General features: G+C 44.2%; 1 protein-coding gene across 18 annotated transcripts in view; it reads left to right on the top strand.

The window, feature by feature from the left end:
- Positions 1 to 20,923, top strand: part of TENM4 (teneurin transmembrane protein 4) — a 791,957-nt gene that overhangs the window by 640,700 nt on the left and 130,334 nt on the right. For all 18 annotated transcript variants that reach the window (XM_065528783.1, XM_074014900.1, XM_065528781.1 and 15 more), the window contains one exon: positions 3,386 to 3,586. In XM_065528783.1, coding sequence (XP_065384855.1) covers positions 3,386 to 3,586 — 201 coding nt within the window. The remainder of the gene's footprint in view (positions 1 to 3,385; positions 3,587 to 20,923) is intronic.

Genomic DNA, 20,923 nt, shown 5'->3' with positions numbered 1-20,923 from the left:
GGTCATGAGAATTTATTGCTATTATTACATTTATTATTTTTAATTATCAGGAATTCCAACAGGTCATGCTCTAACCATTTTTGAATGGAGTCCAGAGACTGCAGGAGAAGAGATTCTTTGCCTTCATTTGACTTCATTAATCCTCCACATTGCTCTATTTCTTTTCTTGTTTTGATTTCTATTTTTAAGACATTTTTTGTGTTTATATAAGTATATATGCATGCATGTATTTCTGAACCAGTAAGATTGTAAGGGGAAATGGCAAGAGGCCTAACCAGGAAAGGGTGATTCAAATTTAAATTCTTCCATTTGCCATACTACTGTGTGATCTTGGGCAAGTTATTTAACCTCTCTGTGCTTTCTGTTTCCTCATCTATCAAATGAACATAATAAAAGTAGCTACCTCATACTTACATTGTTAGGATTAAATGAGATAATGTCTATAAAATGCTTAATAGCAAAATATGGCACAGAAGAGGGAATAAATTAATGCTAATTGTTATTGTGATCATTACTGTGTTATTACCAAATAATCACTCCTGAACCCTGGTCATCTTATTTATCATTTAGGTTATTAGGTTGAACACCTTTAAGACCCTAAAGAGCAAAATAACTTTCTTAATAAGCTAGTTCTCAAAATAAATGTTCCCAGAATATTGCCACTTATAAAGTTTTTGCCCATTTGTATCTGTGACTCTTATATACCCAGCCTGGGTTTCCCAGTCTTTTATGTAAAAATCAAATATACTGGGTTATAAAATATAATTAATAAATACATTTAAAGGATGTCTGAATTATAAATGAGCTCTGACCACAGTTTGCCCCAAGCTATGCTACTGAATGTCCTGATAGGATGAGAAGATAACTTCTTTGCAAAAGTTTATACAGTCCTTTGAAATCATAACGTCATTTGCTCCTCGTAGCAACCTGAGAAGTCAGTAGTCAGTATCTTTACCATACCTGCTTTATAGATGGGAAGCGCAGAGCAGTTATGTAATTGGACCATGGACCTAGAACCAGTACATTTTGTCCCTTGACCCTTGAACCTAGGTCCTCAGAGGCCAAATGGAGAGCTTTTTCTTCTGCAGCTTAGGGCTCCCTCGTGAGTTCCTATTAGGAGGGGCCTGACCATGCTCATCACAGTGCCATCAGCACCCTTTCTCCAACAGCTACATGTTGCCCCTCCTCCCCAGGATACCACCGTCCCCTCACAATTACAAAATGAATAGAATCCCTACCTCCCTAAAGAGAAAGACAGACCTGACAACTTTTTGGTAGTGAAAAAACATGAATCGACCTCCTTTACCAATCCTGTCGTCTCTCTGCCACCTATTGCACTTTCCATATGAACTGGAGCCACTTCAGTTAATTCTCAGTACTCTTCTCCTTTTCCGTGCAGTGCTTTGCAGAAGATCAGAGGTCTCTGTTAATGTTGTTGTAGCCCCGTAACTAAAGCTTTGATTAGGGAAAGTCAACCCCTGATAGAAATATTGGCCTCAAGATCAGACAGAGCTTCAGAGTCTTCTCTGGATGTGGAGTAATTGGAACCCTTGTGCACTGCTGGTGGGAATGTAAAATGGTAGAACCCCTATGGAAAACAGCGTGATGGTTCCTCAAAAAATCAAAAATAGAATTTACCATATGATCCAGCAATTTCATTTCTGGGCATATACTCAGATGAATTGAAAGCAGAGTCCCAAAGAGATATTTGTACACCCGTGTTCATAGCAACCTATTTATAATAGCCAAAAGGTGGAAGCAACCTGAATTTCTGTTGACATATGAATGGACAAACAAAATGAGGTATGAACATATAATGGAATATTATTCAGCCTTAAAAAGGAAGGAAGTTCTGGCCATACCACAACATGAGTGAACCTTGAGGGCATTATGCCAAGTGAAATAAGCCATCACAAAAAGATGAATACTGGATGATTCCACTTACATTAAGTACCTAGAGTAGTCAAATTCATAGAGATAGAAAATAGAATGGTGGTTGTCGAGGGCTGAGGGAAAGGGGAAATGGGAAGTTGTTTAATGGGTGCAGAGTTTCAGTTTTGCAAGATAAAAAGAGTTCTGGAGACAGTGGTGATGGTTGCCCACTAGTATCCACGTCCTTAACACCACTGACTTGTACACTTAACAGTGGCTAAGGTGGTAAATTTTAAGTTATGTGTATTTTACCACAATTTTAGAAATCAGGAAAAGAATTCCTCTCTGGCAGAGTTTAGCTGTGTGATCTGGCATAAATTATTTACCTCTCAGAGCCTCAGTTTTCTCATCTGTATCTCACTGGGTTACTGAGATAACTAAATCTGATAGTGTATATAAAGTGCTTAGAGTGTAAGCACAGAGCAGATAACCCACAATGTATCTCTCTTTTCCCTCTTTCTCTGTCGGTCTCTTAAGACCACTTTGACCCTGGGCCCTGGGAGCACTAAAGGCCTGCCTGGCTGTGAGCCACCACTATGTGACTCACCTATCACATGAGGAGAAGCTGCGCAAAGTCAGCACATATTGAAGTATTTGCCCTCAAGAAAGTGAAGTTTTTTATTATCGTTTTGCTTGTTTGTTTTTTAGAGACAGAGTCTTGTTCCACTGCCCAGGCTGGAGTGCAGTGGCACAATCATAGCTCATTGCAGCCTTGACCTCCTGGGCTCAAGCAATCTTCCTGCCTCGGTCTCCCAAGTTGCTGGGACTACAGGCATGTGCCACCATGTCTAGCTAATTTTTTTTTTATGTTTTAATTTTTTTTGTAAAGACAGGATCTCACTGTGTTACCCAGGATAGTCTCAAACCCCTGGCCTCAAGCAATCCTCCCACCCCAGCCTCCCAAAGTGCTGGATTACAGGTGTGAGCCACCATACCTGGCCAGGAAAGTGAAGTTCATATCAATCTCAAGAATTTGGGGAAGATGATAAAATCTAATGGAATTAAGTTTCAAAATAAATTCTCATTTAAATTAAGGAATCTATTTTAGTATCATGCTCACATAAATAAGCCTGCGTTATGAAGTGATAATAAAAGTTTGTTCTATGAAGATTTATTAAACACCTCCTGTATGCTAGGCACTGTTCTAGGAGGTGGAGATTCAGAAGTGAATGAAACAGAGTCTAGTAGACATAAAGTGATATGCTGATGCTTGAGGCACGTTTCTTACTGTGTCCTCCCCACAAATGAAGAGATAGGGATTTCTACCTGGGTGGAGTTGAGAAGTCAGGTCTGCTATTTGCCACAGTACTGCTCTCACCTTACTAAGTGGCCTCTGCATCCTTCTACCAGAATGTGTGAAGCCCCTTGGTCACAAAGCTAAGTAGTTTGCTTAAAGAAGCCTCACCTTTGCTGGTCAGATGCTTACCTATGTTCTCCTTCCTCCATCTCACAGTGGACTGCATGGACCCCACATGTTCAGGCCGGGGTGTCTGCGTGAGAGGTGAATGCCACTGCTCTGTGGGATGGGGAGGTACCAACTGCGAGACCCCCAGGGCCACATGCTTAGACCAATGTTCAGGTCACGGAACCTTCCTCCCGGACACCGGGCTTTGCAGCTGTGACCCAAGCTGGACTGGACACGACTGTTCTATCGGTAAATGCAGGGGGATGAAGGGTGGGTGGAGGAGGAGTGGGGGTTGGGAGGAATGAGGGTTGGGGTGGGGAGGGTGGGGAGAAGAAGCATGGGTAGAGGCAGGGGATTTCCACAGTGACATGGTCACCATTCAGTCCTGATCAGGGACGTAACTGTTCCCAATCACGTAGCAATGCATTCCCCATGCCTCTGAGTGCTTTTCTTCTTTCTCTGAACTCTAGCCTTCAACACCTCTACTCTTAAAGAGAGGATTCAAAAATTACATCCTTATATCATTCCTTCCATAGTAGTGGCCCTGAGATTCCAAACTACCCCTTAACAATGGAACTTATAATTATAGATGTGTTTCACTGAAATCTCATCTCATGCTAAGACATTATCCCTGGAGGCAAGGCCATAGGGAAAGTGTTCCTAGGTAAGCTCTGTCGGGGTGGGCTTTATAGGATGCCTGTCCCAGCCATCAAACCCTTTGGTTTCACCCATTTCTCAGAATGAAGTCCAAACTCAGTGTAGTATTTAGGGTTCTTTGGGATCTGGCCCTCACCTGCCCTTCTAGCCAAATGCTCTGTTAGTCACCAAGCTCCGTGAGGGTAGCAAACATGCCTTGTTCACCTTCGCAGCCCCAGGACTCAGCATGGCCTGACCCACAGCACCTGCTCAATAAATAGCGATGAATGAATGCTTGAACACATGATTGAATGTGTTCTTGATTGTGGCATTTGGTTCATCACAGGGTTTGTACATATAAGGTACAAAGGATAATTATGTCGGCACCCTTCTGTTTGAAAACACTATGATTTACAGGTTCTTTCAACGTGAGGATTACATGGGAACATACATGAGTCACCTAGCACAGTACTGGTGTATAGCTGATTATGGTCACATCTAATCTCTTGTTCAATCTGCGCAAAAACCCTACAAGAAAGGTGTCAGTTATCCATGTTTTACCAATTTACATAATACTTTAACCAGTGAATACTTACTGAGCACCTACAGTATACCAGGTACTCTTCCAGTCAGAGAGGATGAAGAGACCAAAGAATCCCTGCCTTTGTAGAGTGTGCATTCTGGGCAAGGGGAGGGGAACAACAGCAACAAAATGAAGAGAAGTAAACTGAGAAAGAAACTAAGGCTTGGAAAAATTTTAAGTGATCCTGCCTAGGAACAAAAAGCTAAAAAGTGATAGCATCTCCAGTTATGCTTTTTTACTCAAAATCATTTTCCTCTGCACTCCACGCTGTTTAAACAAAGTGAGGCTCAGATTAGCTCATTATGTTGTGTATTAACAGTTCTGGCTATGACCAAGAAAGATGGTTGAGACCTTTGGCAGAAATGAGATCCATGCAGCATTCATGCCTTTGGGATACTTTGAATTACCTTTCCCTGTTGAATAGAGAATTGATGTTCAATACACAATCTAAATTGGACTTTTATCCTTGTTTGCAAAGCTCGTGGAAAGACATGATTGTAAGCACAGATGTGCAGGGTCTTAGGAATAATTCTTTTTATATAGCTCTGTTTATAGTGATATAGTAAATGGTCCTCTTAAAGCTATGCTGGCTTGCATTGTTGGTTATGTGGCCACAAAGCTAATTTATGATAGGTATATAACTGCGTCTTGCACTGTTAATCCCTGATGAAACCCCACAGCATCTGAGGAGGTAGGTATAACTTTGGATGAGATTACTAAGTATTCTTTAGTTAGCTCGGTAAACAGAAACAACAGAACTATTAGAAGGGACTTTGAATAGAATTATGAGATCTCCTTTTCCTCAGTCCTGGCTATACCACTCCCCATAACTGGTATCAAACACATATGTGTCCTCATGTGCAAAGGCAAGAGAGAGCCATGTGATGAGGAAAGTCCCTGAGTCAGACAGATCTGGGTTCAAATCTTGGCCCTGCTACTTACTAATTATAATTTTGGGCAAGTTACTTTACCCTTTGAAGCTATAAAGTGGAGATAATGATAGTACCTACCTTCTGGAGTTATAGTGAGAATTATTTAAGAAAATAAGGCCGGGCACGGTGGCTCACGTCTGTAATCCCAGCACTTTGGGAGGCCGAGGCGGGTGGATCATGAGGTCAGGAGTTCGAGACCATCTTGGCTAACATGTTGAAACCCCATCTCTACTAAAATTACAAAAAATTAGCCGGGCGTGGTGGTGTGCGCCTGTAGTCCCAGCTACTTGGGAAGCTGAGGCAGGAGAATGGTGTGAACCTGGAAGGCAGAGCGGAGCTTGCAGTGAGCTGAGATTGTGCCACTGAACTCCAGCCGGGGTGACAGGGCGAGACTCCGTCTCAAAAAAAAAAAAGAAAATAAAAGACTGGGCACGGTGACTCATGCCTATGATCCCAGCACTTTGGGAGGCCGAGGCAAGTGGATCGTGACGTCAGGAGTTTAAGACCAGCCTGGCCAAGATGGGGAAACCCTGTCTCCACTAAAACTACAAAAATTAGCCAGGCGCAATGACAGGCACCTGTAGTCCCAGCTACTCGGGAGGCTAAGGCAGGAGAATTGGTTGAACCCGGATGGCAGAGGTTGCAGTGAGCCAAGATCGTGCCACTGCACTCCAGCCTGGGCAACAGAGTGAGACTCCGTCTCAAAAAAAAAAAAGAAAGAAAAAAGATTTGGCCCATTATATGAGCTCAGTACCTGTTAGCTTTGTTATGATGATGATTAAAACACTCATTGTAGAGCACTTGATATTAACAAAGACATTTGATAATAAGACGTAAGATGAAATCCCTTTCAGAAATATAGATTCTAGTGTTTAAATCTCTAGCCTATAAATGACTAGAAGGGTCCCATGATTGCCACAAGGCCAGGAATTTAAAAGGCAGCTTTAAAAGTATTGTAATAGTAAAAACAATTGGTGTTTGTTGAGTGTCCCACAGCACACTAAGATGTTTCACACAGCAACACACACCCTGCGCAACAGCAACCCTGTGAGGTTGGGATGACAGGTATTGCCCCCGTTCCTGTGATGAGGCTAGAGGAGTGGCCGTGACTTGCATGAGCCATGCTGGTGAGGGAGGAAACTGGGAGTCAGGGCCTGGCCCCGCACTAGGGCAGCCTGCCTCCCAGCACTCCCCACAGGCCACGTTCCTCCTCAGCTGTCACTTTGCCTCTGGAAACTGGTTTGAAGGAGAATGAGGGCGTTTCGACTGTTCTCTCTCCTCAGCCCCTGCTGTGTAGGAACTGCTGGCCTGAGTTCCAACCTGCTTCTGCCACATGTTAACCGTGTGACCTTGGCAAGAAACTTCACTTTTCTTGACTTCAGTTTCCTCATCTGAAAAATGGAGATAATAATAGTACCTACCTCAGCATGTTATGTAATCATTAAAGTACATGATTTTTCTATGCACGTAGAACAGTGTCTGTCATAGAATAAGCACTTAATGTCTTTCTACCACCTCCCTTCCAAGAGCACTTTCACTGAGTGAAAGCTGTTTTAAAACTGCTGAGTTTTTGCAGTGAAGCCAAGCAAGGAATGCCTCTTTACCTGGATTCATTAAAGCCAAGAAACTATCTTTCTGTTTAGGGAGTTAACTACAGGGCACAGAACAGACACTGGGCTTTTTGGGAGAAGAGTTGCTCCCCACTCGTTGAATGGCTTCAGCATGTGGCTTAACCCTCTAACCTTTAATTTTCCCTTAGGTAAAACTACTTTATAGAATCATTGTGAGGATTAGGTGAGGAAATATGGGCAAAGTGGTTCTCGTAGTATCTGGCACAGCTCACACCCTGGACAAGTGGTAGCTCTAGTCATCTTGCGTATGCTGCTTGTTGCCTGGCATGGCAGGGCTGGCACAGACACTGCCCAGTCCCTCCCATCAGGAGCTGGAGGCCAAACGACAAATCCCAAGTGATCCTTGCACCATCAGCATTGGTTCTGGGTTCCTGGGTTGGCAGAGATGGGCCCCTGCTGCCTGCTGCCTCCCAGGAGGGAACACTGACTATTCCCTGAGATGAGTGTCTTGCTGTTTGGCACCAAGAACAGGATTTAATGAAAGCAGCTTAAATCAACATGCCCTGCACTCAACAACCAGCCCTGTATTGAAATGTGAGCTGACAAGTTCCCCAGCACGTTGGTTAGGTTTATGGAAACAGTGAAGTCAGATTTTATACAAGTGTTTACTCAGTTCCCTGGCTTCCTGGCAACTTGGCTTCCAGTCTCATCTCAGAAATTCCTCTTTCAGTCCAGCCTCATGCATGTGGTCTTCCTTCCTGATAAACCACACGACATAACTGTTGGAACAGATTCTTATGGCCCAGAAGAGCATAGGACATAGACCCCAGTGGGACTTCACTTCCTGAGTCATTTGGGAAGATGATCCTGATCATGGTGGTGGTAGTGATGGTGGGGAGGTGGCTACTGCTGTTGCTGTTAAGCAGATAGAAAAGAGTTGGAGAGGGGGAATGACCGGCCCTAAGTGACTCAGCTTACCAGTGGCAGTCTGAATTAAATCCAGGCCCTTTGTTCCCAAGTCCTCAGCTCTTGCCTCATGCCCCCTTTGTATCCAAAGAGGTGTTCGTGTGGCCAGTCTTATCTTTCTTTCTGACAAGCCACAGGATAGAGTAACAAAGAGCCATCCATTTCTTATATTTAGCATGTACCAGGCACTGAACTAAGTCCTTTGCAACCTTATCTTAGTTAAGGTTCATAAGAACCCTGGGAAGGAAGTATTACTAGTATTACCATTTCCAGATGAGGAAACTGAAGCTCAGAAAGATTAAATTACATACCGGCATCCCTTTTCCCCCAACCCTCACCCGATTAATAAGTGGCGGAGTCCAGATTCAAACCAGATCTGGCTCCAAGGTCTCTCCTAAACACTATGTTATATTGACCAATGTATTCTAATCTATCTCTCTCTCTCTCTCTCAGTCTCTCTCTTTCTCTCTCTCTCTCACCAGGCTGTGAACTCTGTGAGGTCAAGGCCTCTCAGTATCCCTAGCATAGGGCCAAACATGCATTAGGTTGTCGGTGATTATTGCATGAATGACTTAACCAGTGAATAGTCAAAGAAAGAAAAAGAGCCCACTGGGGACACAGGGAAGAGAGGGGCTGCAGCCAAAAGCTCTGTCCAGGAAGATACCAGCACACTACCTGAGAGTGAACCTAATCGCTTCTTTCAGGACTCCACCTCCTCCCTGCCTCCACACAAGCCCCTTCCCTCCCACTCCCCACACAGTGTGCTGGGCTAACACCAAATCTCTGCACTCCTTGTCTGTCACTTCCCAGACCTAGATCATGTTAGTTTCTTGTGCAGTGCCAGCCAGCCAGAAGGCCTCCTGGACAAGAGCTGGCATCATTTCACCTCCTTCAAGCCATCTTCCCCAGGGAGCAGGCCTGCTGGGCTGGATGCCTCATCAACATTTATGTAAAGGGGGTACACTCAGCAGCACTGCTGAGCAGAACAGCTCCTCCCATCTCCCCTTCCAAGTGCTTTAGTTGGCTTTTCACCCTCTTGGCTCAGAGCTGTCTCAGAAAAGGGAAAGAATTTAATCTCTTTGAGATGGTCCTTAGAATTGGAAAGGCTTGCCTTTCTTTCAGAGCTTAATGGCTTCTTTTTTTTTTTTTTTTTTTTTTTGAGACGGAGTCTTGCCCTGTCGCCCAGGCTGGAGTGCAGTGGCGTGATCTCAGCTCACTGCAAGCTCCTCCTTCAGGGTTCACGCCATTCTCCTGCCTCAGCCTCCCGAGTAGCTGGGTCTACAGGCGCCCGCCACCACGCCTGGCTATTTTTTTGTATTTTTAGTAGAAATGGGGTTTCACTGTGTTAGCCAGGATGGTCTCGATCTCCTGACCTTGTTATCCGCCCACCTCGGCCTCCCAAAGTGCTGGGATTACAGGCGTGAGCCACCGCGCCCAGCCAGAGCTTAATGGCTTCTAAAGATTTTAGACTTTGTGGCATTTTCCATTGTACCGTTTCAAAAGCCATCCCTTAGACTCATCATTTGCCCCTGTTGGTTCTCCGTCAGGTCTTCCTTCCCCACCCTCACCCCCATAGCCTCTCTCCTCAGCCTTATAAATTTATTCCTCATTTCCACTGCTATATGAGCTCTCTAGTCTTGTCTCCCATAAATGACTTTTATTTGAGAGGGCCCTCTCACTATATTTTATTCCTTAGGGTTGCTGGCTCACAGAAGCAGTACATGGCAGAGATTTTGCCTGTAAAATGCTCATGCTGTGGGTTTATGATTCTTATCATTTGATTGCAATTGAGTTTCATGGAATAACAGGTGAAGATGTTTTAGAGATTCAGTGGCATAGGTTTGGAGGTAACATGTGCAGTCAGCAAGAATTGCAAGAAATTTGGAGTAGGACCAGGCTAGATTTTCAAGACTCAGCTTAAGCATAGACTATGGCTAATGACACCTGCCTTGCAGGGTTGTTTTCCAAATCGGATTTAACATGTATATGGTGGCTGCATTCAGTAAGCAGTCAATAAATGAAGTAGTTGTATATAGTTTTAGAATGCATGATTAGATTTGAATTATCCAAACAGTCCTTAGACTCTAACAAATTTAATTCTTTGGACAGTTTATACAATGAAGGTTTGGAGCCAGAAGGCCTGGATATGAATCTGTGTAACCTTAAACAACTCGCTTGCTCTCTCAGAGGTGCAGTTTCCTTGCAGTTTCTGAGTCTCTCTATCATCCCCTTTCCCCAGTCCCCAACACTGGTCATTGACACTAGATGAAGAGGCGTTATCTAGATCATTATCTAGATGAAGAGTCCGATAAAAGCTGACACATTTATCCCCAAACAACTAGGTCAGTGGCCCACAGCACAAGGGAGTTAGGGTCAGCCTCCTCTCAGCATAACGAGCTTCCTGAGGTCCATTCCAGAGAAGAGCACAACCTCCTCAGAGACAGCACCCCACAGTAGCTCCATACCTGCTCCCACACTGACACATTCACTGCATTCATTCACTGAATCTTTCCGGCCTCTCCCGTGTGCTGGGCATTCACTGTTTTAGGCACTGAGGATCAGACAGCCCCACAGCCTGGTCAGGAAATGAGACGCCTAATTATTCAGCATGAGCGGAGCTCTGATGGATGTGCGTATGGTAGGGTTTGGGAGCACAAAAGCAGAAGCAGTGAACTAGGCCAGTAATGGGATGGGAGAGGAACCGGAGAAGGTTGTCACTAGCCAGAGACTTGTGAGTCAGACCCTGAAAGGGGACTGAGGGGAGGCCCCCTGGTGGCCAAGGAGGAGAGGGCAGCGCAGGCCGAGGGAACAGCATGTGCACAAGTAGAGAGCATGCATGGTTGGCTAGACAGTCACGCCTCATTCCGGCTGGAGATAGGAGCTGCAGGGGTGGGTGGCAGAAAAGAAGGCCAGAGTAGGCAGGATCCAAACTTCGGAGCCCGCTGAATGCCGCGCTGAAAATCTTGGCTTAAAATAATTGTCAATGAACATTGAAGGTTTCCTTTTCAGACTCCACATCAGGTCTCTCTCTTTGGCTCTCTCAACTCAATCTGGCCTAGATTCTACCTTAACGGAGCGGGACCGTCCAGAATTCATACTCAGATCCTCTAAGCTTTCAGTTTAGTCTCTATTAATCTCCTCCCTTCCCAAAGGGAAAGAGAATCACAAAGCATAAATAGTAACAATAATGACTAGACGGATATGGTGCTGAAAAGCCCTGTTATCAAATGAAGTCACAATTGACAGCAAAATAAACTCAATGCTTTCACAAAAATAAGCTTAAAGTAGCAACCGGGTTAAAATAATTAAAGCTCTAAACATAGCAGTTGCATTAGAGCTAAATTCAATTTTATTTACGAGGCAAAATATAATTACATTTAAATTTGAGGGAACAGAATTTAATTCTTATTAATGACAGAAAGACTGAGTGAGATGCTTTAATGCCAGAGAAATTGTCTTATGTTCATGGATGGGAAAGAAAATTAGATTCAGCATTGAGCATTCTCCACTGTTACAAGTCTCATTTGTGTACCCGGAATTGTTCCTTCTCTGAGAAGCATTAGCTTCTCGGCCCAGAAAGCACAGCACCGACATCCAATTAAACATCAAAAGGAAACAATCAAGCTAGGCTATTTCTGTATAGGTGTGTTATAGGAGGGGAAACTCAAGGTTAGAATTTCTCCGGAGGAATAATAGCCATTGAAACTTGACATTTCCTGTACCCCTTCACAACAGCGAGTGACAGCCTAAAATCAAAGTTCAGAATAATAAATATCGAGGAGATTGACACTGGCATAGAGAGGAAGGGAAGTGTCAGAGGGAGGCATGGAAGAGCCTACCAGTTGCCTGGGAGGTAGTGTGGAGGTTTAGACACAATGAGATGGTCAGTTCCTAACATTTAATCAAAGACTGGAAAATTGGGCCCAGACAAGCATGCTGCTAAATACTGCCAGAGTTAAAGGTTGATAAACCAAGAGCTGGCAGATTTGTAATTTAGTAGAATTTCCCCTGACAGCCCTGGAACGTTTTCTGTCAGAATTGGATCTCTTCAGTATGCAAATATAAGCCCTCCTGAAATTGGGCTTCAGAATGAAGTTTTTATTTGGATGCCCAAGCTGATATCTTGTACAAAATCTCTAGTTGTCTTCCTGAATCAAACTGCTGTTATTATAACTTGTAATCTAAAAAACCCTGTTCTTTCAATGGAAATTTTATATTTTACAGAGCTCCTTCATGTATGTGCTTCATTATTTATTCAAACAGCAAATACATTAACCTCTGACATTGCAGATGGTGTTACTCCCAGGAAACCAGGGTCCGGAGAACTCGGGTGACTTGCTCAAAGACACTCTGAGAAAATGATGATTCACTTCCAGGTTTCTCTGGCTTCAGAGCCCGTGTTTATCCCCTGCACAACTCTGCCATTGGTTATTACCAAGGTTTGTGCCGAAACTGCCGGTAAATCAGGTATCAGGTTTTGGATAGCACTTCATTCAGTAACACTGCCAGAGGAACCATGTAAATTGGATCATGACTTTGGTGTACTAATATTACTACAAGGGTTTCAGAAAAAGAGTAATTGCTCTCAACCGATGGTCAGGGAAGCTTCTTGGAGGAAGTGGAATTTAAGGTGGTGTTGGAGGTTAGATGCGAGTAGGTAGCGATAAAAGGAAGAGGCAAGCAACTTGCAGCAGCCAATTGTAGAAGTCAAAGATTTGCAACATATACTAAGATGGGAGATCAGGACATTTTCTAGGAAAGATGAGTAGCTTGAAGTGGCTTAGCTTAGGATGTTTGTGGCAGTAGTAAGAGGGGGAAAAGGTGAGGGAAGCCAGCATGAATAATCTTGAAGGAGTTGAGGTTTTTTCTGTCTTTGGGAGCCACTGAGAAGTTTCAGGTGGAGGTGTGACAAGGTCAGGTTTGGTTTTAGAAACCTACTCTATTGTCAGCGTACAGTTGGAGGTTCCTGGGGGACAGCCAGGTGGAAGTGTCCAGGAAAGAGTTAGATAGATGAGCTTACGACTGAGTGGAGAAATGAGCCTTTTACAAAAGGTTATTAGGGTCAGAGATTGTTGGGAAGAGAGTGTGACATCAGCTGTCTCTTCGTTTCACCCAGCTGGGACCTTTTAGTGGGGGTCTGGTTGTGTTCCAGTCCTGGCTGAAAATACACATCCAAGTCACATTATTTGGCTTCCTTGCTCACTAGTTCTTTCCTGACTTGTTATCCTTCTGCAAAGTCAGCTCCTATTTGGAGGCCTCCTCCAAGCTAGGTTTGAACTCCTCTAATCAGGAAGCCAGATACTCTCCAATTAAGAGGAGTAGCAGTGGTTTACTGCTTCCTGTGGTAGGTGCTTTGTAAAGACTTGAAAATCTAGTCCTGGGGGAATAGATGTGGAGACCTGCTCTGCACCCACATACTGGAATCCACTTTTCTGCTTGGTTTGAAAGCTCTCCAAGCTCCTTGAATGAGGTGAAAGGCCGTGTGGTTTCCAAGGCTCATTAACTTTCTGCCATCTCGATCCGTGGAACAGAGCCATGGCTTGAAGCAGCTCTGACTCTCGGGTGCTGGGGAGGGAAGTTGAAAAGCACAGGAGAGTAGCTTGGGTTTGGCCTCAGTGTCGAAAGGAGACTAATTACTGTAAGGAAGTCAGAGGTTCCTTTCCTGTACCTTCTTCCCCTTCTGGCTGCTTCCTGAAACCTGCACTGAGACTAAAAGGCATCTGTCCAACTTAGTGAGGGAGGGAGGGAGACAGTGTGAGTGCCATACCTTCAGAATGCTAATTTGTACAAAATATGGGGAGATCTGGTCTGCGGGAGAAAAAGTTAACTTTTAATTAGCCTACTGTGTGCTGGGCATGGTGACTGGCATTGTGCTCATTTACACACATAGGCAGACTTGAGTTTCTTGTGGATATGAGTAATTTCATATAATCTCGTATCCTCAGCCCCTAAGCATATCTGGCACAGAGTAGATGCTCAGTATATTTGTAAATCTGTTTCAAAACTCTGTTAGATAGACATCATTATCACCATTTTATAAATGACAAAAATAAGGCTCAAAGCGACGCAGTATTTGTTTCATATAGCTAGGAAGTAGCAGAGCAGGCAGTTACCTGATTCCAAGCCTCTGCTCTGTGAAAAATCACAGAATCTTGAACAGTTACGTGGAGCACTCTGTCCTCTACCACTGGAATCTGGCAATACAGATACAGTCAGAAGACATGTTTCCTGTGTAAGACTCACAGGGGAATGCAGAGATTAATTTGATGATGGCAGGGTTCTCTAGACAACTCAGGTAGACTAATAACCCTGAGAAAAGAAGATCCACATAAAAGTGCTTTGGGAAGGCAGAAGGTGAAACTCCTTCCAGCAGCCGGGAGGGGACTTCAAGGAGGAGGTGGCACTGGAGCCAGAACTCAAAGCACATTTAGATTTGAACACATGAAGATCACGGTAAAGGAGCCCAGACTATGGAAATGGCACAGGCAGGAGCACAGAAGAGGGCCAAAGAGTGCAGTCACCACCCTCTGGCAGCTACTTGTCCAGCTGCACCCTTACATTGACTGTTTCCCAAGGTAGCCAGCAAGTTCCTACTCAAGTAATGACATGCACGTCACTGTGTGGCATAGGATAAGGTACTGCCTAGATAGGCCCTAGTTTTCCCGTCTAGAGAATTCTCTTCTGACCATAAAGCCTGCTCCTCTAGTTTTCCTCTTTTTCTTTCTTTTTTTTTTTATTTGCTGATTTCTCTGTTTTATTTTTAAATATATCACCAATATTGGGAAAATGTATAAATGTATTTACAAACGTAAATCCAAATCACTTGAAAGTTCCCCTCAAAGTCTGGCTCATGGAGCACAGTACATTAAATCTCAAGTCTGTCCTAGCCCAAAGCTTTTCTTTTTATTTTATTTTTTTATTTTTTTTGTTATACTTTAAGTTCTAGGGTACATGTGGATAACGTGCAGGTTTGTTACATATGTATACTTGTGCCATGTTGGCGTGCTGCACCCATCAACTCGTCAGCACCCATCTACTCATCATTTACATCAGGTATCACTCCCAATGCAATCCCTCCCCTCTCCCCCCTCCCCATGATAGGCCCTGGTGTATGATGTTCCCCTTCCCGAGTCCAAGTGATCTCATTGTTCAGTTCCCACCTATGAGTGAGAACATGCGATGTTTGGTTTTCTGTTCTTGCGCTTTTTCTCCCTTGACTCTAGTCCACCTAAAGGAAATCTCCTGGCCAGAACCAGGCCACTTCCTGCCCAGTGCCAGCTCTCTCCTGGCTTGATCTCCTTCTTCATTTTCTGCTCTTCCCCTGGACCTTCACTCACAGCTCCCCTGGTCTCTGTGCCTTTATTCCACATCCACCTTGCAAAACCCAGGATCGTTTTAACCATTCACCATTTCTGATCTCACAGCTGGGCTTCTGAATGCCACTAAGCCAAATCACATCATGCTCATGATCTTTAGCCTCTCCTGGGCCCTCCCAGCTGCAGTTCTTGTACTTTGTGAGTTCTCACTCTCATTCGCCAAAGGGGCTCTTTCAAACGTCCACATCTATTCACCAGCACCATGCTCCAGGGAGGTTCCTGCCTCCTACCTCACTGAGAACGCTGAGGCCAGTAGCTCAGTGCCGCCCCATTATCCTGCCTGCTCCCCATACAGCCTGTGTCCCACATGACTCTCTGATCCCTCTACCCAGAGGGTGAAGTACCCACTATGCCCATCCCTCTGATTGTACTTCAGAAACAGTCCTCTCTACCTGTTGAAAGGTACCTCAGTTGATTATCCCCTTGCTCCCTCCAGTATCTTCAACCTCTTCTTTCCCTGATGCTTTCCAGCACATAAACATGAAATAGTTGGGACACTTAGATGGCCTGGTGACACACAGCTGATTAGGTGATTACACATTTGGGTGGATGGACAGATAGTTGGACTGATGGATGAGCAGACAGATGAATGGAGGATGAACAGACAGATAAACAGACAAACAAAAGGAAAAGTGCTTAATACAGTCAGCACAGGGTTGAGGTGAGAAAGGAAACTCAAACACTGATTCCAGAGATCTTAGAGTCTAGCTGGGGCTATGATCTAAGATGTAATTAGCAATCGGGGGATACACTCATATGGCATCTGAGGTATTGTCTAAACCTGATTCCACAACTCATAGGCCAAAAAGCATGTGAATCACAGTCACCTTTCATTTCTAGCTCAAGCTGTTTCCTCAACTATGATATGGGAGTGAAAGCATCATTGCAGGACTATTGTGAGAATTTAATGAGTTAATATTTGTGTTCCAACAACAACGGTTACAGTTCTGGAACATTGAAGGTACTTCATTTTCTTATTTTTGCCTCAAATGCTGACTGTTGGACTCTAAGTATGCCAGAATTTCTGATAAACTCCCCCAGTTATGCAGTAACTCAGATGAGCTAGTGATAAAACAAAAAATCATGTCAGAAATCATTTAAAATTAACCATCTTTTAAAATTTCTTAAGTTCACTCTTGGAATCTCAGGTCCTCAGCAAAATAGAACAATTGTACTTATCTCTTCTAGTGCTAAATGGAGACTTATTAAAGGACTTCCCAGGAGGTCCCAGGGGGCCAAGACTCTGTTTCCACATGACTGGAATTTTAGAAACAGCTTCATTTGCACCTGTTCCTTGCTTAGCAGGAAGGTGTGCAGATCTTTGGGTGGGGGCCCTTCTATCCCTTACTTGTATCAATTTTGAGCATCTTTCCAAGTAGAAGAAATTTTATGGGAAAATTATGCCTAAATCTCTCCCTTTAGGAGAAAGGCACAGATTCCCCTACTAGCTATTTTAATGAACAGGATTGTAAAGTAAGTCCAGACAAATTAAAACGTAGCTGCAATAGGTCCCAGGCTTCATCTGGGCTTGCATGGGGATTAACATCTAATGAGAGGAGCTTGGGGCAGCTTTTCCTGTACATATACATTTTTTGGCTTAATTAACCAAGAGCCTTTTCCCTACCCTTTTGCCTCTTCTTCGTGTGTTCACCCCCTTCCACATCATAGAAAGAGAACAGGTGTGACTTGGGCATTAGCATGAAGAAGATGTGCCTGTGGGTGTAAGGATCAAGGCATTGTTTTAAATTACAGAGTTCACACACAGAGATTGGAGAAAATGAGTTTCTAAGAAGCTTAGGCACAAAGGACACTGAGCCTCTACGTGAATATATTTAACAAAATAACTTGTATACAACATGGCACTGAGATAGAGTCACATCAACTGACATACACCTCTTCCATTGAAGCTTTTTTCATTCATCTATTCTTTCAGCAAACATTTGTTGAAAGCCATGCTGGGCCACACCTGGTACTAGTGCCAGGGAACCACATTGGACCTTCCCATCAGGTGGGCTTCCAATCTAGAGAGAAGACAGTGCACGGGTGAGGCAGGGAAGAGGTGGGGTAGGGAAAGGGTGGTGCTATGGGTTTGACTTTCTATAGGGGAAGAGCTCACGTGTGGCTAGGTTCATCTCCAAGGGCCTGTACGGTTCAGTCAAGAACTCTGTAAGCTTGGAATAGGAATTTTAGGACAGTTGGAGATTTTCCCCTGATTTTGAGAGGAAGTCCAGGCTACAAATACAAATGGCTTCTACCTTGGTTTTGATACTCTTGGCTGATGATGCCATGCTAGGTGACCAGAGGAAGAACATGCTTTTCTACTAGTAGCCCCAAAGTTTGAGACTACTACTAGAAAAGCAAATGTTTCATTCTTCAGGAACACGTTCCTCTGCTGGGTGACTTGGAGCTGTGTTGATGGAATCATCTTAGGTCCTCATCAGTCATATACACAGCATAGTGTACATACAGCTTTTAATGTAAACTATTTCCTTCAGTTGTCACCATCATCCTAGAGGGGGACCATTATTACTCTCCTCATTTTAGGGGTAAAGAATTATGTCTCAGAGAGATTAAGTTCCCCAAGGACCCACAGCTAGGAAATTGGGGAGTCAGAATCTGAACCCAAGTCTATCCTATGGCTGTGTACTTCTAGTACTTCAAAAGATTCCTCCCAGTCCCCAGCCCTCCAACATTAATTCAGAAAGCTCTGATGTTGGTCATGTGAAAGCCAACTAGCATTTCTCAAACCCTCCCTTGTTATTGGGTATGTTGTGAAAGTCAGAATTCACATCAATCTTCTAAGTTTAGTCTAGTGTACTTGCCACTACATTTCATTTCCTTTCTTATAAAAATGTGTGTCGGCCGGGCGCGGTGGCTCAAGCCTGTAATCCCAGCACTTTGGGAGGCCGAGACGGGCGGATCACTAGGTCAGGAGATCGAGACCATCCTGGCTAACACGGTGAAACCCCGTCTCTACTAAAAAATACAAAAAAAACTAGCCGGGCGAGGTGGCGGGCGCCTGTAGTCCCAGCTACTCAGGAGGCTGAGACAGGAGAATGGCCCGAACCCGGGAGGCGGGGCTTGCAGTGAGCTGAGATCCGGCCACTGCACTCCAGCCTGGGCGACAGAGCGAGACTCCGTCTCAAAAAAAAAAAAAAAAAAAAATGTGTGTCTTTATGATATCTTGAATATGTGCCAGGCACTATGTTAGAAGCTATACTTTCATTCATGCTAAATTGATTTAGGTTATATCTGTCTGCCATGCTAGAATGTAAACTCTTTGAGGTCAGGAAAAAATTCATGCCTGTCATAATCACCATGGGATCTCCAGTACCCACTGTGGGACTTGCACACAGGGAGCATCCAAGAAATCAACCAAATGAAAGTAATTCCTATAGCAATCCTCCAAAGTATAGTAGTTGATGTCATTCCCAGTTTACAAAAGGGAACCTGTGACTAGGAGAGGAGCCATAACCCACATTTCACAAAGGACCACTTACGTTATGTAAAAGACATATGAGCTGTCAAATTATATCTGCTTTAATGTCAAAGCAGAATCTGAGAAGGAAAAATAAAACAGTTCCTTTTGTTTCAAGGTATTTGAAAAAAAGAAACAATAGGGACCATGACTTGAGGCCAAATGATAAAGTAGCATCACAGGTTTCTACTCTCATCTTGAGTCTGTGGGTCTCTCCACTCAGTCAGATGGGCCTATCTGCAGAGAACCCGAGTGCTCCCAGGCTGTGTTACCGTCAGTTAGCACCCCATAAACATCGAGGTCGCCCTGCTCAGGCCCCTTCCATTAAAATGTGTAAGAGCTCACAACCCAGCTTGTAAAGGGCTGGTGGAGGGGTGCCCAGTCACCAGGCCACTTTAACTTCATGCCAGGAGAGCACATCTAGTGTAAACTGGCAAGGAAGTGGAGTGTTTGGATGGACAGAGCCCTAGTCTCCAGATGGGAAGGGTAAGACTAAGTGCCTGGGAAACTCTGTGTAGAGGATCTCATTTCATCTCACACATATCAGGGTCTGACTTGGATATAACAAAGGATAAGCAGGGCCAGAAGTGGCAGGAGGTGGGGATCTGCTGGAAAAGCTGAGAGTTTCCCTCAAGTGGAAGCCCACCCATGACAGGTCTGCATTCCTTGCCTGTTCTAAGGCTTCGTTTCCTTATCTGTAAAATGCTTCCCTTGAAGTACTGTTCCAAGGGTTGTCAAAACAGTGAAAGACACTAGAGGATCACATGCCCTTGTAGAATGTCCTCATGCTATCTGGCCTCAGTATCCACACTACCAAGAAGGATAATTGCCAGGCATTCTCACAGCCTCGTTGTTGTAGTTCAATGAGAAATTGTCCATGAAGAGTGCTTTGCAAACTGTAAAACTTGATGTGAGCATTAGTTAAACAAAAAGTGGCTTTCCCACATATTACCTCATTTGATCTAACAGCAACCCTGTGAAACTGTTGAAGTGGGAATTATTAACCCCATTTTACAGAAATGGAAAGCAAGGTTCAATGAATTACATAATTGGCAGCTTGCAGATTGCCCAGCCAGTAAGTGGCAAAGCCATGGGTAGACCAGACCTGTCTGATCCTAAGTTCTATGTTCTTTAATTCATTGTACATAGCAAAAAGGTGCAGGCATGAGTCATAGCTGTAGGTTATTTGGATAATCTTTTGAATGCCAGTATTAGTTTGTGCTTTATCTGGACTGTGATCTCTTGGCGGGCAGAGATTATATCTTATTGACCTCTGTATTTCTAGCACCAGGTACAGTCTCTGGCGTATAGTAGGCATGTGTGGATATTATTAGAAGAATACATGAATTAGTATGAATTTATCGATACCTACTATATATAAGGCAGGAAGAAGCCTCTGAAGTGGTTGCCCTCATCATCGCCACTTTGCAGAGGAAGAAAAGGAAGCTTACAGCTATTGAGTAGGTCGTAGAGCTAGCAGAACTGAGATCTGGAATCACATCTGATTCCAAGTCTTACTGTCTTTCGTCCATACTGTCTCCAGGTGACTTAACAAAGCAATGAAGTACGTTTTAGCTAAGACATGAAGTCTGGAAGTTGATTGTGGGGAAAAGCCTGCCTCTTCTCTTGGTCCCTGATGGGCTCCATGTTCTCTGCTGCCTGAAAACACCATGGCTTTGGCCCCAGCAGCCTGCCCGTCTCCTGGCTCACACCTCAGTGAATAGTATGCTTTCTGCTGTTTACTTTCACACCATAAACCACCACCTGGAAAAAAGTGCTGAGTAAACTCAAACAAAGACTAAGCTGATTTTTCATCTCTCCCAGGGCCCTCAAGGGAAAGTTCCAGCCCTGACCCCAGACTCAGCCTCCAGAGTCACCAGGAAGTCATTGCCCTTTCAATGTTGTGCAGAAGAAATGGGAATTACAGAGACAGGACCTAGGATGTCCTGGGGCCTGGAGATTGTCATTCTTTATCTTGAGGCAAGACCAAGTGTTGTCTATGTGAGCCAGAAAGGAAAAGAGCTTAAACAACATCCTAGGGGGC

This window comes from Macaca fascicularis, chromosome 14 (assembly GCF_037993035.2).
Source record: "Macaca fascicularis isolate 582-1 chromosome 14, T2T-MFA8v1.1".
NCBI lineage: Eukaryota > Metazoa > Chordata > Mammalia > Primates > Cercopithecidae > Macaca > Macaca fascicularis.
This window is presented reverse-complemented; position numbering and strand designations above follow the sequence as displayed.